This window comes from Lepisma saccharinum, chromosome 21 (genome assembly GCF_977018435.1).
Source record: "Lepisma saccharinum chromosome 21, izLepSacc3.1, whole genome shotgun sequence".
Classification (NCBI taxonomy): domain Eukaryota; kingdom Metazoa; phylum Arthropoda; class Insecta; order Zygentoma; family Lepismatidae; genus Lepisma; species Lepisma saccharinum.
This window is the reverse complement of record NC_139249.1, coordinates 25,297,173-25,314,557: the sequence shown is the minus strand read 5'-3', so window position 1 is coordinate 25,314,557 and position 17,385 is coordinate 25,297,173. Positions and strand designations below refer to the sequence as shown.

At 40.2% G+C, this 17,385-nt stretch overlaps 2 protein-coding genes across 2 annotated transcripts in view; one reads left to right on the top strand and one right to left on the bottom strand.

Moving 5' to 3' along the window:
• Nucleotides 1-17,385, top strand: part of LOC146004373 (piwi-like protein Siwi) — a 133,452-nt gene that overhangs the window by 6,552 nt on the left and 109,515 nt on the right. The gene's annotated exons all lie outside the window — the stretch shown is intronic.
• LOC146004113 (uncharacterized) lies at nt 11,797-12,321 on the bottom strand. Its single transcript, XM_083142778.1, has one exon. The coding sequence runs from the start codon at nt 12,319-12,321 to the stop codon at nt 11,797-11,799; it is 525 nt and encodes a 174-aa protein (XP_082998904.1).

The following is a 17,385-nucleotide window of genomic DNA, read 5'->3' as shown; positions in this document are numbered from 1 at the left end:
TGTCCTTTGGGTTGATAGGAGAGGGAGAAGAGAGAGAGTTATAAATATAAGATAATTATCTTGCCGGCTCTCCTTACACTCTGGTCTCATCCATGTGAGGTACCCTGCAGTCATCTGGCCCGAAAACAGCCCAGCATGATAGTAATGCTGATTTTTAAAATGTCCACCTTTCTTACCTCTCAAGTGTACAAACAGGAATTGGAAATGAATGATTTATTTTATTTCCACACAGCCTTCAGCTGATAGTTAAATGCCTTCCAAGAAGTTAGGGTGCAGTTTTCCCTATACCCATGCCTTTAATCTTGACAATCAATCATCTGCTTCCCACCTGTCCCAAGGAAGAGTGAACGACCTTTGAAAAGGAACAAATGTTGCTCTTGAACGCACTTCTAGAAACTCAAAAACATGGTATTGGTAGAATATTTTCAACCAATACTTACTGATACCAATGTATCATGTATGCATTTTTATTTTGTTTCCCTTGTAAAAAATCACTTCTGGTTGTCATTTAGTTCCCGTACTGTTGTCAGTAATTTAGATTGTCGGTTTTTAGCAGAGGCGTGGCGTGCATGTAGCCGCTGTTACCGCAGGTAACACTAAAATATAAAGAATTGAAGAACCTGTCTTAAAATATTATTACGTACGTAAACTGGTAATATTGTCGTAAAGTAAACATTGCAGACTGACATTTTTTCTGACACCGGCAAAAGCGAAGAGGAGGACTGATCCGGTACGTTCCACAGGCAACATGAGGGAAGGGCCCTGAGCCCACCAAAGGAAGACTTGGCGACTTGGCGTAGCGGTAAAGACTGTTATGGCGGGAGGAGGAGGCGGGCTGTTTAGCCGGCGCAGTTGCCGGTGATCCTTACAGGAAACATACCAGTGTTGCCATATTCAATTGACAGAAAAGAGCTAAGTCGCCTAATCGTATCTATCTTACTCTGAAGGTGTCCAGTCACACTGGAGAACGATGGCGCAGTGTTAGTAGCGTCGCCGCCTTATAATCAAGGGATTCCGGGTTCGATACCCGGTGGAGGCACAAGTGGTTCGGATCCAACTTTAAACTGTCCCGATTAGCATTACTGTTCATGAAAAATTTAAAAAAATCAAATCACACTGGGGCAAAAGCAAACCAACAAGTGATATTTTGTATTTACACTAAATATCAGCGATTATGAAAGTCCTCTTTGTCCTTCTTCGACATCATGGGCGAGAAGGATGGGTATGGTCAAGGGGTCCGCTGTCCTAAAAATGTCAACCTAAAATTCAATATTTCACACATATAATATTATTTCGGTTACAGGAATTTGTGATAATTGTTGATAATACAGATTGACATTGACATACGTTGTCGCAGGAATGTAATAATTTCGGATTGAAGCAATGTTTTTGAGGTGGTAGAACTGTTTTTGGGTGAAAACAATACTTACAAGCATAATTTCCAGATTGTTATCTTAGCACGCTCTGAAGTGTCAGGTGTCGCAGGTTCGAATCCTCAGCAAGAAATGGTTATTTCAATGTTCGTTGTTATTATTTTACTTAAATAATTATAAAAATTAATAATTACATACACAAAGAAATAATTTTATTTCAATAATTCACCACGCATCGTCATCACGATTATCCTATAAAGCGAAAGCCTTAAAGGTAGCAAAGGACGTAAAATATACGAAATAGTAGTGGTGTCAGAAATGAGATTTCAGTGGATTTAGCGAAACATGGGAGTGGGAGTAGTTAGGAAACAGATGAAGACTACATCTACTCTACATACGTCTTATTTGAAACGAAAATGTTTCGCGATTTGGGCAAATCTGGTTTCAAAAGAACTAAGATGGCAACATTAGTAGAACTGGACTTCTTGCAGGTTCCGAAGGAAATATTGGGGAAGGGCCGATGCTGAGAGGGGAGGGGGCAAGGAGGGTGCTTCACGTGTTACAAAAGTAAACAACGGTTTGTGGGAGGGACTGTGCAGTGGGAGTTTTGTGACTGGTGTCTTTCGTCTTTATGTTGTTTTCGGGCATTGTCAATTAATTTATGAAGCTTGCTCCGAGTTCCGAGGTGGCGGGTTCATCCTATCTGGACAGTGTGTGTAATCGTGCGATAGAAGATATTTTGAAGCAATCTTTCGGTTCGTTATTTTGCAGAAAACATCGAAATTGTGGCGAAAGGGAGGCCAAAGCCTATTTTGAACGATTTAAAAACCAAGTCGTCTGCTGGATATGACCGACATTTCAATGTTTCGTGGTATAACGACTATCCGTGGTTATGTGGATGTGTGCAGTTTTCTAAACTCTTTTGTTGGCCATGTACTCTACTTTCGGGTAAAAAAAAAGTGTCGAATTCAGATGTGGATAACATGGACCATGAGCATGACGCGCATCCAAAAATTCAAATTCAAATTCAAATGAAAAACTTCTCTTTATGACAGCATCATAGAAGTTTTTTTATTTGATTTGATTGATTTTGCTTCGCTTGCGCCACTTTTGGCTAATTTGCGAAGATGGGGATGAGTGATGATATTAAATTGATGAATAGACATCACAAGCCCAAGCTAGGTTTCGAACCCGGGATCCCAGCATCATATAACTATTTTCAAAGTCGGATTGATCTGCTCTATAAGTAGCCTTCGATGTTTCTGTAAGTATCAAATTACGTATTATTGTATCAACAACCAATGTTTTCGATTTCACTTTAGTCCTTATGTCAACATTTTTTTTTCTGATTAATAACTTTACCAAAATCTAGTATTGAATTGCATACGTACCAGATTAATATTATATGAACTACTTGGAAGACATGGGGGGGAGGGCATGAGGTGGGGAGGCGCCCAAGTCTCCTTAAATGTCCTACTGATAACCGGTAACACTTTTTAAAAATCCACGCCACGCCACTGGTTTTTAGCATTATAATTATGTTTGTAAGCACAGCTACATTAGATCATTTGCATTCATGAGGATGGTTTTACAACACTGATACATGTTTTGAGTAGTTCAGGATGTCCACTGACCGGAATTCCTTGAATTCAACAATTATGTATTGGCATATTCATCATATGTGATGAATATATATTTATATACGCATATTCATCACATTCAGGTTATATTTATATATTCTACCATTAAATCTACTTAATAGATGGTTATACAATTTCCAAAATTCCAAAAATGATATTTTTTGGTGAAATACTTCGTGAGTGAAATTCCCCCCTAACTTTCTTTGGGAAGCCTGGTGGACGTGTTAATAAAATATCAGAGGTGTGGTGGACGTGCAACCACTGTTAACCTCCGGTAACAGCAGGGTGGTATTTGTAGGGAGGATGAGGGGCAATTGCCCCCCTTCTGGATACTTGTGTGCCCCCTCTCTGCTTAATAAATTTTATTCCTGGTGGGGGAAACAACAACAAGTTATTGTCAATTTAGTTACTTTTTCCACATTTTGTCAATCAATTGCACCACTTTTCTTTCAGATAACTGGAAGCTTCATTTGGCGAACACGTATGTGGTCTCAAGCTCTGCTATATTCCTTGAACTGTCTGACAAGTTGCCCCTCTTCCCTTTTCTTTGTCCAGGGAATTTGCCCGGAAAATGCAATCTCATATAAAAGTTAAAATTAGTTGTCACGTGACTCGCTTGTCACCACAGAACATCTGTATTTACATGAGTGGAATTATAGTACGCGAAGATAGCCTACATGGAATTTTTGACGCAAGCACGATGCCTTTACGAAATCATATTTTTAAGAACAACAAGCTACTTTTCTTTTCAAGCTAGAATGTTAGTGAAAAAGAGTTAACATTACGAGTTCCAGACACTGCGACATTGGGAATCTGCCTTCAAAACGAACGAAATCTGATAATTCTGGTGGCGGAAGATTGAGTTGACCAAAGGATCGATTTTGAAAATATGCAAGAAGAAGGCATACATAATCTTTCAACATCACTAAATTAAAACACATGGGGCTTGTTGGAACATGGTATTTTTTGTTGGAAATATTTTTCGGTTTCAGCATGCGTTGTCAAGTCAGTAGTATTGTAATTTTGCAGCAAACTAAACACATTTGTAAAATATCATGACAAAATACTGAAGAATCAATATTGAGTTCATTCTCTTGATAAGATCCATAAAAATTGATTATGAGATTACATACACAATGTGGGATCTTAGATATATTGTAGTGGCACTCGCTACTGTCTTGTATTCAAAGGGTCCTAAACTACACTTCCCCCCGCCCCCCAAATCAGATATAAAAGAATTAACAAGCTCTTGGGACTTGAGGAGCAAGGTAATGAGAATTTGTATGATTTCGAAAATGTAACAGTGATTTAGCACAGTAAGTAGTCTTGAATGCTATTTTTATGGGGTAGAAAACTTTTTGATTGTGCCCACCCAAAGTTATGCCAAAGTTCAATTGTGATCTCCAAAAGTTAGTTCCCAAGTTACACACATGCTGTACTACATTTCTGGTGGGGGTGTCAAACCCCAAAACTGTAGGTCCAGTCCCGATTTGCTGTGATGATCGTAAAGTAGACTCTATCTTTTTTTTCAGCAATTATTAAAAATATGTTTTGGGTAAAAAATGAAGTGTGGGCTGACCTCATTTCCCGTTTAAAATTGTTGAGGTACCCCAATGCAACCTCTCTAGCAGGCGCAAGGGTGCACACATGTATGCACGTGTGGGGGGGGGGGGGTGAGAGGGGGGATAAATTGATATGTTAGGTGGAGTAAAATCATTATCTTATGCTGTTTCTTGACAGTCAGTAGAATCCCCCCCACTGGAAATTTCTTAAATACCACACTGGGTAACAGTAGAAAGGAAGAAAAGTACAACACTGTGTTGTTTTTTATTAGCAAGGGAACGAACGTGTCTCTTCGAAACTTCCTGGTCTCCCACAGTCTGCCTGCGATAAACAGTACAGCGCAGATCCTGGTTTTCTGCTGAACGAAGCACGTCAAGACCAAAAGAGGAAGGGAAGGAAGAATACAATTCGACAGACTTTGGGCCAGTGTTGCCACAATTTACCTTTATAAGTATCAATATTTCCATTTTTTGTCCAATTTTCCCCTTCATCTAAAGATTGATTGATTTAGTTTATTTTACTTCGAGTTTTGTGCCTCTTGGCTAATTTGCGAAGATGGGGATGAGTGATGAAATTGATTGACATTTACAAACAACCAAAGGGGTCCCGGGTTCGATACCCGGTGGAGGCACATAGTGATTCGGATCCCACTTTAAACTGTAGGTCCAGTCCCGATTAGCCTTACTGTGCACAAAGTGGACTTGAAACACCAACTCAAACCAAACAACCAACCAAGCCTGAGCAGGAATCGAACCCAGAACCCTTAGCGTCGCAACGCGATGTGCTAACCACTCGGCCACAGGGTGCGGCCCCCTTCATCTAAAGAAATCTTGTAACAACAGTGATAATAATAATAGCAATACTGCTTTCGTTGGTCCATGTTCGTATCATTGGTACATGCTTATTGTCAGCTTTTTTTCTACCCGGCCAGATGTCCAGGATCTAACCCTGCTCAAACATGATTGTACAAACAGTTGTGTTTGTTCCATCACCCATTTCATAAGTTCATAATTCACCCTCGTCGACGCTGTTAAGCGAAGATGTAGAATAGGGACGTAAAATGAACAATATATAAAGATACATTAAGCTTATGCTGAAAGGAGTGCAAGTAAGAAGTAACAGATGAGATTTATATAGATATGAAACTAGCATCTAATATAACCTGAACAATCTGAGTCTGATGTCTTCAAATTTCCTTGGAATTTTGGTTATTATTGGTCGAATTTCCCGTTTCGCCTAAAATTCTTTCCGAATTTCCCTTCATGTGGCAAGACTATCGACAGAGGACATTGACCGCAACACGAGAGGGTAGAAAAATACATGGGGCAGGTATCGGCAGTGACGTGCGGTGACGTCGACACTTGGGGTAGCAGTTAGTGGCATGCTAAAGGGGGGGGCACACCCCTCCCCCTTTAGGGCCCAGTATTTCTAAAAAAAGAATGTCAATAACAGGAAAAGATTGCAAGATGATGAATGAGTACTAAGAAAAAGTACACGTAAACCTCACCCACATTCGAAAATAAAAAAAAAACTATTTGATTTGACTACTAAGTCAGAGATCCTGGGTTAGAATCTCGGCTTGGCCATAGGTATTCTTTGTGTGTGTCCCTTCATCAATTTTATCGTATCATCTTCGCGATTAGCCAAAAGTGGCGGAAAAACGAAGTAAAATAAACCAAATCAAGCAATCAATCAAGGATTTGATTTCATTTTTGTTACTTAGCGTCGCTTTTTTGTAACATTTGGTTAATTGCGAAGATGATACGATAAAATTCATGAAGGTACAAACGCAAAGAACACCCATGCCCAGGAAGGGGTTCGAACCCGGAACTCCTGGTGTCTTAGCGCGCTGTGATAACCACTCTCGCACAGTTGGTTGATTTGGTGTTTTAAGTCCACTTTATGCACAGAAACAAAACAGGAAACAAAACACAATTTTTTGTAGTTTCTTCAATAATATTCATTTGGCTTTTTGAGTTCTGAGATACATTTTTCATTCCAAAGTATTTCATTATTCATTGCAGAGTACAACACATAGGACAAGAATGCGCACTCATCACGGGTTCGAATCCTGGCCTGGATTGTTCATATGAGGTCCCTTCATCAATTTCATCATATCACTCATCCTCATTTTCGCAATGACCAAATGTGGCAGAAAAGCGAAGTAAAATAAACCAATCCAACAACAATATGAACGCGCGTTCTCTTGCCCAAATAAATACATCCGTATTTATAACTGTTAGAGACCAAGAGTAGTAGGTATATTTAAATAAAACCCTACTAAAACGAGAGTGAGAGAGAGCCCGATCACATATTTGTAATTTAATCATTATATCTACATCCCATATTATACATACATATTGGATAACGTGTAAAATGTTGTGTAAATACATAGAACTGCAGAAAATTTTACCCTGAGTTCTTTAGAGGATTTACAAAAAAATCTATGAGAAACCAATCCCCTATCTGTCCTATAGGAGATAGACTGGGGGACCTGAAAGCACGGGCTTTCAACCATTGCAGCGGGGAGAGGGGGCAAGGGAGGTAGAGATAGAAATCTTCCTTTTCTTTTGAACGGCCTTTTCTACCTGGAAACTGGTCAGGCGGAAGAAGAGCGAGCTAGGGCATCCAGCCAGCTTTGCCCGCGGAGAACACCGATGGACGAGAAGAGCGTGGAAAAAAGGTGTTGCATATGAACTGTGGTGGCTTTAACCAGACAATAAATATTGTGATTTGAATATAATTCGAGATGTGAGATTGATTGATCTATCTCTGCTAGACTAGCTACTCCTCAGTGCACGTCACTGGGTATCGGGGACGAGGAATGGAACTGTCATTGGGAACAGCTCGTGGAAATCCAACCCCCCAGATGATGGGAGTCCGCACACCATCACGGGTCGCCTCTTCTATATGACGTCACTGAACATGGATGCAAAATTCGCAGTCTCATAACTTTCCTTACATAGACAACGTTGAAGCGACCTGTTTCTAATCTGTGCTTCTTGCTCTCTTTTATAGATCTACAGTTTATTAGATGTTTATGCTATGTGCACCGTAAGTGTAACAATAATTCTTGGAATTAATTTCGCCGTGGAGAAATGAGAAAATGAAACTGACTGGAAAAGATTTGAAATTTATCCAATGAAATGGGTAGATTTTTTTGTATGATAAATTTAAAGTAATTTCTTTCATCTGAAAATTGATTGAATAATGTAGCCAGGTGTCGGGCACATCTCGTAGGGTACTGCCATCTGACAAGACCAATGTTGTCGGTACGCCTCGTAATTTTTTTAAAAAGATTTTTTTCTGAATTTAATATTAAACACCATAAATCGTCCGTAATGCATAAAATGCGTAAAAAATTATCGTTCCTTTATCAATTCGATAAATACCCAGAAACAATCAATACACTTCGACAATTTAAAAAAAAATATCTCCATACACAAAGTTAATACCTTTGGAAGTTTCATGTCTATCGCGTTTTGTACAAAAGCTGCGTATGTTCAAAATCTCGGATGCTTGACGACTTTTTGGACACCCTGTAATATTCACCACACAGTTGGGCAGTCATTCAAACAAGCCTTGTTTTGTGTTGCGGACAAGCAATAGTCATGATGCCCATTGGACGTTTGTCGCCTTCTTCACAAGTATTTCGTGTGTAGGTGTTGGCCGAAGGGATTCATGTTCGCGGTAGCGAACTCTCGGTCCTTCCGCTAAAGGATTAAAACATGATTACGACTTCCTGCGAGAGACAAACAACCACAAATCGTCTCGCCATAATCACATTCTGTGGTTACTTACACAGGATGGCTAGTCACTGGGAATTATGCGTGAATTCTACTTTCCGTAGACGTGAAAAATTACAACTTGTATTAATCCGAATCCTAAGCCGCGCGTCAGGCTATACGCTCTGGTATTGCCAACCGCACAACACATCAAAACCCGCATGCATGTCAAGCGGAATATATTTGTTTCTTTTTGTCTCCTGAAACATAACATTTTAGAAGTACTTTCGGCGCATAAATTATTTAAAAAAATGTGTCATTACTAAATATAAATGCGAAATATCTTCGAAACATGAGAGTATTTTTCCCAGGGGGGCAAACAAGTCACATTTCCCCCAAAAGAGTGTAGTTCCCTAATAACATTGCTTAAATTTGAATTTATTGTGTTAATGCAATAATTAACACACATTATTGTGGCTAAAATGAAATTATATGTGTGAAATACATAATTTTTGGTTGACTTTCATTTTCCAGGAAGGGAACGGCCCCCTTGCCCCCCTTCCGGACGCCCATGAGCATGTGTGTATATTTCGAGCACGCAAAAATAAAAATAAACAAAGATATAAGTAAACAACGACAGGCCCTCTTGAATTTAATGACAAATTATTGTTTTTGGTTTATAGAAAAATACGTTTATGAAAACCTTTGTTACTGTAAGACACACGCACTTCAAGTTATACCAGCAAAAAAAAAAAAGTATGATTTGTTATTGTGGATATATACAATCAGGTGCATTGTCTGCTGCTATTATTCTGGTTACAATTTATGAATCACTTCACTAAACCAGGATTCAAATCTTGGTCTGTCCATTTCTTGCTAATCATCCATCCCTTTCCTTGCACGGAACAGTAAATATATGCGCCTTCAACAAAGACGTCATTGCCGTCAGTGGGTGAAACAATAAGCCCCCCCCCTCTCCCTTCCTCGTCCGTTTCTTCAGCCAGCCCTGGCGGTGGTTTTGCATGGTGATATATATATATATATATATATATATATATTAAAATAATCAATATAACTCCCACGCCCCTCCCAGAGTTAAAGCACGTCTGGCCCAAATAATAAACATGTTTCTTCTCACGGGGATATCTTTTAATACCGGGGACATTCTTTTGTAGTCAAACAACAACAATCGTTTCCTCTTCCTAAACTCAAACCGCAATTCATTCAACACCCGGGATACAGTCGGCAAATTACCTCACGCCCTGTTTTACTTTGATCTTGTTTCCGTAAGGAGGATTATGCATTTTAAACAACTTGCTTGATTTGAAGAGCTTTTCCCTTCGGATGTTATTAATCACAATAAACATAGGGTTAAAATAGTGGGATGTGCAACACTGGTATCACGGATTCCACGCGCTCTGCAACGTATTCAGTCTTGCTCGACTCGCACTTGGGCTTCACGGATTCCTCAGCTCAATACAAACTCCAGTTGGCGAATCTGCGGATCCAAGTTCGTCTGCACAGTGATTGCAACCGATCAAGTCCACACCTGCTAATGGATGTATTATTTTGTCTGTATTTTACAAATTAAATAACTGTTTTCTTGCAAGTATGCAGTTGTGTCGGAATAGAACCCGTCTCAGTGGAACTATATTCTTGCACGCACGTTTGGATCTACATATGCGAAAACCTGCTGCAAGGTTAACCTGACGCTTGGCTTAGTCTTATCAAGTTTATAACCATAGCTAGGGGGCGGTGGGAGTCGGCCCTGGGCGCCGAACTAATTGAAAAAAAAAAGTTGTGAAATTGATTGATTAATTGATTTGTGGTTTTAAGTGCACTTTATGCATAGAAAGGCTAATCCGGACTGGATCTACAGTTTAAAGTGGGATCCAAACTACTGTGCCATGTGCCTCCATCGGATATCGAACCCGGCCCCCTTGATGACAAGGCGACGATGTTGCCACTACACCATCGGGGAGGCACAAAATTTGTAAAAGAGAGAATGCATTGGCGTCCCGTGAAATTATTTGGCCCTATTAAATCAATATTGATTTCAACCTGCAAAAAATGATCCAAAAATTTTCTTGGTCGCTTCGTTCGCATTCTTTCGTTCTTTTCCATAATGCATTGGATTGTAAATTATCAGACAGAGAAATAAGACTTGTGTCTTAATTGATTTTGTTTTAAATGCACAAACAATTGTTATGAGGAAAGGGAGCGTGCACATTTCAGAGACAATTTATGTCATTTTTACTGTTGGTTTATTGTGAGATGGATGAATTGGTTGTGTAATGTATTTAAATAATGTATGTTGTATATAATATGTATTAAAGAAACTTTGAATACGTACACAATTTAGTGTCCACGTCGCTCCATGTTGCATATATGTGAAACATATATCTGGTATGAAAGTTATAGCTACATGTTAATGTAAAAAAAAATATATTTGGAATGCATTTATCAAGCATTTTCTGTCTCAAAAATAGTTTGCGTGCTTGTTTTCCATTATGAAATTGAACGTGTTGAAAAAATAATTGAAATCGTTTGTTCAAACACAAATGCTTTAGCACCAACTTCTACCCCCTTTTTGCATAATTTACGATGATAATAACGTATTTTATACTACTACTACTACTAATAATAATAACAACAACAATGTTGGTTCCGGCGGGTTCCAATGCCAGGTTCGGCATTGATGTTTGTGACTGTCCATTCATCAATTTCATCATATCACTCATCCCCATCTTCGAAAATTAGCCAAACGTGGCACAAGAAACGAAGTAAAATAAAACACATCAATAATAATTATAATATTATTAACACTATTATTAGTAGTAGTATTAGTACGTTTATCGTGGCACTTTCTCCCCCGCTCGCCCAGACAAAAATTCGTGGTTGCGCCTCTGATTGTAAATAGAAACTCAGCACCTCAAATTAAATATTTTAATTATATTACGTATACAGTCTAATTTGAATGACAGTTTTTGGATGTTGGAATCACGTAGACCCTTTATATTATTAAGATATTTTTGTGTGGATGTTAAGAGTCGGCAATATTTGAGCTTGAAATAGAGAAAACATTGCTTGAATTTTATCATGGTCCTAGAGTAGCCACCCTGTTACAACTGTATTGTGTGTACAAGCCATCATAGCCGCCGGCTCTGGTTTGAACTGCGCAGTTCCCACACCTATTGGCGTGTAGGCGTGTCACCAAATCGAGAAACCAGTCTATTGCCAAACAACTGTCTCAATGCTGCTAATGACTGTAGAGTTGTGTATGAGCTTGCCCCGTCCTGTTGAAACCAGGTGTTGTCACGAATGTGTGAAAAGCAATTTAGTTCTTGAGCAAGGAAGTTGTTCACCATAGCAACATAACGTTCGGAATTGACGGTTACTGGGTTACCTTCACCATCTTCAAAAAAATATGGGCCTATGATGCCAGATGATGACACTGAACACCATACAGTAACTTTCTGGCTGTGTAACGGTACTTCATGCACTAAGTGCGGGTTTTTGAGGAGCCCAATACCTGAAATTTTGCTTATTGACGAAGCCGCTGAGGCGAAAATGGGCCTCGTCTGACATCCACACCTTGTCAATGTCCAATTTTGCCAGCACTGCTGCACAGAAATCCCTGCGTTGCTTATGGTCGTTTGGTTTCAATTGCTGGACGATCTGAAGTTTGTATGGATGTAACTTAAGGTCAAACTTCATTATGCAGTTCACACTTGACGTACGCAGCTGCAGACATGACGCTTGGCGTCGAACAGAGCGTCTTGGACTTCTCTCGACGGCAGCCTGGACATCCTGTAAGTTATCCTGTGCTGTTTGTTTCAGCTTCAAGGTCGAACCTTTTTCTTTGAATTTTTTAACCCAAGTTCGCACTGCATGCGAAGATGGAACTTGTGCATGTCGCGGAAGTTGATAATGTTCGCCGAAAATCGCCTCCACACAGTCGTTATTCTTGTAATACGATTTCACAGTGTGTGCACTTTGCGCGCCGTCCCACTTCTCCATGATAACTAAATCTGAATGTCATGGCACCTACTTCACGTTGTGTACGTTATGCGGCGCCCCATGTATTGCAGTGTTGCAAACTAACCATTTAAAAAGGCCTTATTTTTTTAGACACCCTTTATAATTCTTCTGCACAGAGAGATATGTAAACTGAAATATTGGGTTGGCAACTAAGTTCCCGCCGTTTTTTAAGGAAGGTGTTGAAAGGTTAGTTTTCAATAAACAGATACAAGTAGTTAATCAATAATGTATTCTCCTGTGTTGTTTACAACGTTTTGCCAACGTTCAACAAGGTTTTCAATACCTTGTCGGTAGAAATCACGTGGTTTAGACTCGAAAAAGTCATCCAACCAAGCTCTCAATTCTGCATCAGTAATGAACGAAACTCTCCGCATAGCATTTGAAAGAGATCGTAAGCCATTCCTTACGCCGCTTCATATTCATGTAAAGGCACCATTTTTCATCGCCAGTAACGATTCGGTGAAGAAATCGTTCCTTGTGTCCATGGGTTGCACGGTGCCGAGCAAGCAAACCAGCGGAGATTGTGGCTCGTTGATTTTTGTTGGTGACACTTAAAGTGTGAGGCACCCATGCTCCACACTTCTGAACCTTTCCCATCGAGTGAAGATGCTTCTCTACAGTAGTGTGGGAGCAACCCATTGTCTCTGCCAGTTCCCTTGTTGTTTGACGCGGATTTTTTGAACAGGTGGTTCAATCGCTCTTCATCGAACTCAACTGGACGGCCAGAACGAGATGCGTCTTTGAGGTCAAAATTTCCTTTTTTGAACTTCGCATACCAATCACGGGCGGTTCTTTCAGCTATAGCACCCACTCCATACACAGCACAAATGTTGCGAGCAGCTTCTACGGCCTTAGAACCTTGATTAAAGGCAAAAAGGAGGAGGTGTCGAAAATGCTCATTCTTCTCAACTTGACATTCCATTTTAATAATCTGTAAATAACAAGAAAATGTGTCTTAGTAACAAAGACACATAAATTTAGGTAGAACAATATATTCTCTTTCGCATGATGTACACCTTCGTGCCAAACGTATTTAATGTCATAGAGATTTTTCCAATTAAAAAAACGGCGGGAACTTAGTTGCCAACCCAATAGTAAACACTGGGAATCTGAGAGAGACTTCAGGGCATGGGGAACAGTTTCCACGGGACTCTTTCCAAACTCATTACGCCGTGGCAGTGTTGCCAACTAAGCGCTCTTGGAGCCAAATCTGGCTCTTTCGTACACTCCTCTGGCTGTGAACTTAGGCGCCTGGCCCACATAGACCAACTTTTGCCATGATTATACATTTTGCACGTCGCGTGATATTGTTATATTGGTTGCGTCGCCCCACTCCCTCTTATATCCCGAGCTACTTCTTTTGTAGCGCCGTGTTGACGTGAAATTGACATACTATTGTTATCAGGGAATCCTTTATTTTCGATTTCATGCGACCATCAGTGGATTATTAAGTTGGGTGATACCGCCGGATCTAGATGGTGAAAACTAAGAATAAATTGTCATCAATTTAGAGTTAACGGTAATAGCAGCGCCCCACCCCTTTGACAACTAACATTACCCTAGGAAGAACTTTATCCAGACTTCGTAAATCTAGCTCCTTGAAAGTAAGCTCCATTTGTTGAAGATTTATCTATAAAAGTAACCATGTTTATTCTTTCTTTATATATTTTATATTGCATATAGCTTCAATTGTTTATTTGTGTATTTCAAATGCCTTAAGTAACCTGCACTCCCATTGGCTAATTCAATCTGAGCGCGGTGTCTAGTTGCCGCCATCTTAGCGCGGTAGTTACTTCCAGTCAGTGTGCGTAGAGAGGCCACTCGGGACACAGCCAGAAACCGTCGCGGACAATTATGGATACCGTAAGCCCAACGTGGCTACGTTTCATTAGTGGCGCGTTGTTGTAACACCAGCTGCAACTTCGTGTAAACAGTTTTCCCTAGACAGGAGTGCATGGGAAGTGTAATCAAGTGTTATGTGCATATACCTTATAATACATAGTTATAGTTATCAGTGTGTGTGCATGTGTTTTCTTTACAACTACCAAGAGGATCGCGGTGAACTTTGCCCTGTAGCGACACAATCCATACCAGAGAGATGTAAGTGGTACCTACAATTTCACTTACATTTAGATCCTACCGGTTTGGATCATCATTCATTTCTGGTCCTTCACAGCCGGACAGGTTCTACATTCAGTTTTGGTCCTGTACGGTCCGGAACGCAAACACCATTTATGGTGAAATTTAGTTCTTTTATGCGCATCAGGTTTGGCAACACTGGCAGGATGGCCGTAGGAGTCAAGGAGAAATGCACTGGGCTTATGGGAGTATTATTTGATTTGTTCTCTTGGGAATACCAAACTTCCGATGGCATAGAAAAATATTTCAACGGGAGGAGGGCAGTTTGAAGATGCATTTCAGCAGCGGAAAATTCGAAACTTCCATTTGATTAGCCGTAACTTGATGTTGAAGTTGATTCCCCATAAGGAATACATAGGATTCCGAAAATTCTTATTCATCATATTTTTCAAACATCGTGTCCAGCCTAATAATTAGCATAAAAGATCGCTTCCACTTGCAACATGGAGAGAAATTCATACTCTTGCATACACCCAGGGTTGTTTTTTTTAGAAGCAGTGCCCCGTTCGGACTATATTGAAAGAAATGCACAATTGGTGCGTAACTGTAACTCCTCCCATTCAACTTCAATAGCCACCACCTTGGCTGCGCCTATGGGCAAGAAACTGCACAAGATATCTACAATATTTATTTAAGTTAAAACCCGGATTAACAAGCCATACCACAATTATTGGTTCAAATGTAGAGGGATCGGGGCGAGTGATTCCGGGTTCTCGTGATAGCCTCAAATTTCACTGTTGACGCAAGAACATGAGTAGAACCACGAATAATAGTGAAGCATTGTGGAATGAAATGTGCTGCAAAATATTGTAAATTATGTAGTAGTAAAACGTCGCAAATATATGCAAATTCCAAAATTAATATTTACTGTGCATTCCCACAAACATAGCAACCACCGATCGAATACCTGGAAGCAATAGGGTTCGCAGGATTTTTTTCGGACGAGACTAGGATTGTAAGAGCGGATATTACATAGCTACGTTCTGGGAGTTGAGGGCGGGATGCAAAACAAGATGTTTCGTAATTGCCATTTTTAACCTTAAAAAGTTGTTCAGACAAAAATCGAGGGGAGTTTGCATTTCCACATTGGTTTACCCAGAGTTATTTACTACTTTCGTGTGGAAATTTAATTTTATCTAAAAGTCTGTAGGGGCGGTAGCACCATCACCCCTTCCCTTTCGCGTACGCCAGGGGCAGCAAGTAGCAATGGGTGCTGTTCATTGCCAAACTTTTCCGCTAGAGGCGCCACCCCTGTTGTGTCCCTAAAGAATTTCGTTCATCTGCTTGCCCTAAGCTTTACATTGGAGAGCGATAAGATGGCTATCAAAACGTTATTTTCAACGAAGGTAAGAATTTCTTGTGTAAATCGATAGCAAAAATGTGTTTAGCAAACCTTTACGATTATATAGCAATTCATAAGTTACCGAAAATTACATTCTCCTGAATCTAAGAATTAATATATTAAAGCGCAACAACAGGGTAGCTCCGACGGGCTAAATATAGTGTTCATTGTTTATGAACAAAGAGTACTAAACTTAACGTAATTTGGGTCGTCCCTAGCTGCCGTGGATCGATAACACAAAAATTTTAATTTTTACAGTACGGTTTGTTACTTTCTTGTGGATTATTCTTTACCCAGATTCACAATAAAAAACACTTAAATTGTGAAAATTGCAAGTGACTTAAACAGGTGCTGTGCAAATTTTAAGGCTTTTTTTAAGTTTTCATATCTTTTCTGTTGTTGACGATCGTCTTATTAAAATTCTTATTTCACAGCACTGATTTTTCATCTATCATGTTCCGACATAATTTCTGAGGCTAAGATGAAATTAAACTTGCAATTTAATGTAATAGCCTCACGTTCAGCATCAAATTCCCCATGTACGAGGCTTGTCCGGAAAGTAAAGGTACAAACCAAAAATAAGATATAAAATGTATTGCTCGCAACTAAAGTTACACTTGATACACTGATACAGAGGCTATTTCTCCACATTGTCCAAACATTTGTTCAGACGCAGAACAAGTTTTTGTATCCCTGAATCGTAGAAATCCGCCGCCTGCATCTGGAACCAAGTTGTGACTTCTTCCCTGACTTCATCGTCGTCGGCAAAGTGTTTTCCACCAGGATTTTTCTTGAGGTACAGGAACAGGTGGTAGTCGCTGGGTGCAAGGTCGGGGCTGTATGGCGGATGGGGAAGGACCTCCCATTGAAACTGCAAGCAGATCCTTGGTGACATTCGCTGCATGGGGGCAGGTCCTGTCATGAATAAAGCGGATGCCACTTGACAACATGCCTCTCCGTTTGTTGTGACGGCCTCCCACTTGTCTCTTCATAATGAACATCACGTCGACCATCTGTGAAGGCACGGCACCATTTCGCCACATTTTGACGATTCATTACGTTCCCGTACACAGTCACAATTTCTCGGTGGATCTCCGATGGACGCTTTCCTTGTGCCTGCAAAAACCTGATCACGGCGCGCACTTCGCACTTGGCGGGATTCGGTATCGCCGCTGATATTTCCAACGCGTGTTCCTCGCACAAGACTCAGCGCAGCACTGTCGACTCACTCCCAATCCTCGTCGTATGGATCACGGTTACTGCCAATGTTGCCAACTTTGGTACACATTTTTCCCCTAACGTGCAAATATGTTTGTATCTTTACTTTCCGGACAAGCCTCGTATTTAAATGGGAGAACAATTGCCCTTCAAAAGCGTGGGGACACAACAGGGGTGCTGCCACCTACAATAGCATCGCCCATTGGAATATTTCATACAAATATCCACACACGAAGTGGTTATTTGGGCAGTTGTGATGGAGCAGTTGCCTAACTGTTCGAATAATGGTAGGGCATACAGGTTTTATTCTGCTTGTTCTACTTTGCATTTCTATTCTAAAGTCC

Excerpts from the sequence above, each read along its gene's own strand:
- LOC146004113 (XM_083142778.1), bottom strand. The coding sequence starts at position 12,321 with ATGGAGAAGTGGGACGGCGCGCAAAGTGCACACACTGTGAAATCGTAT.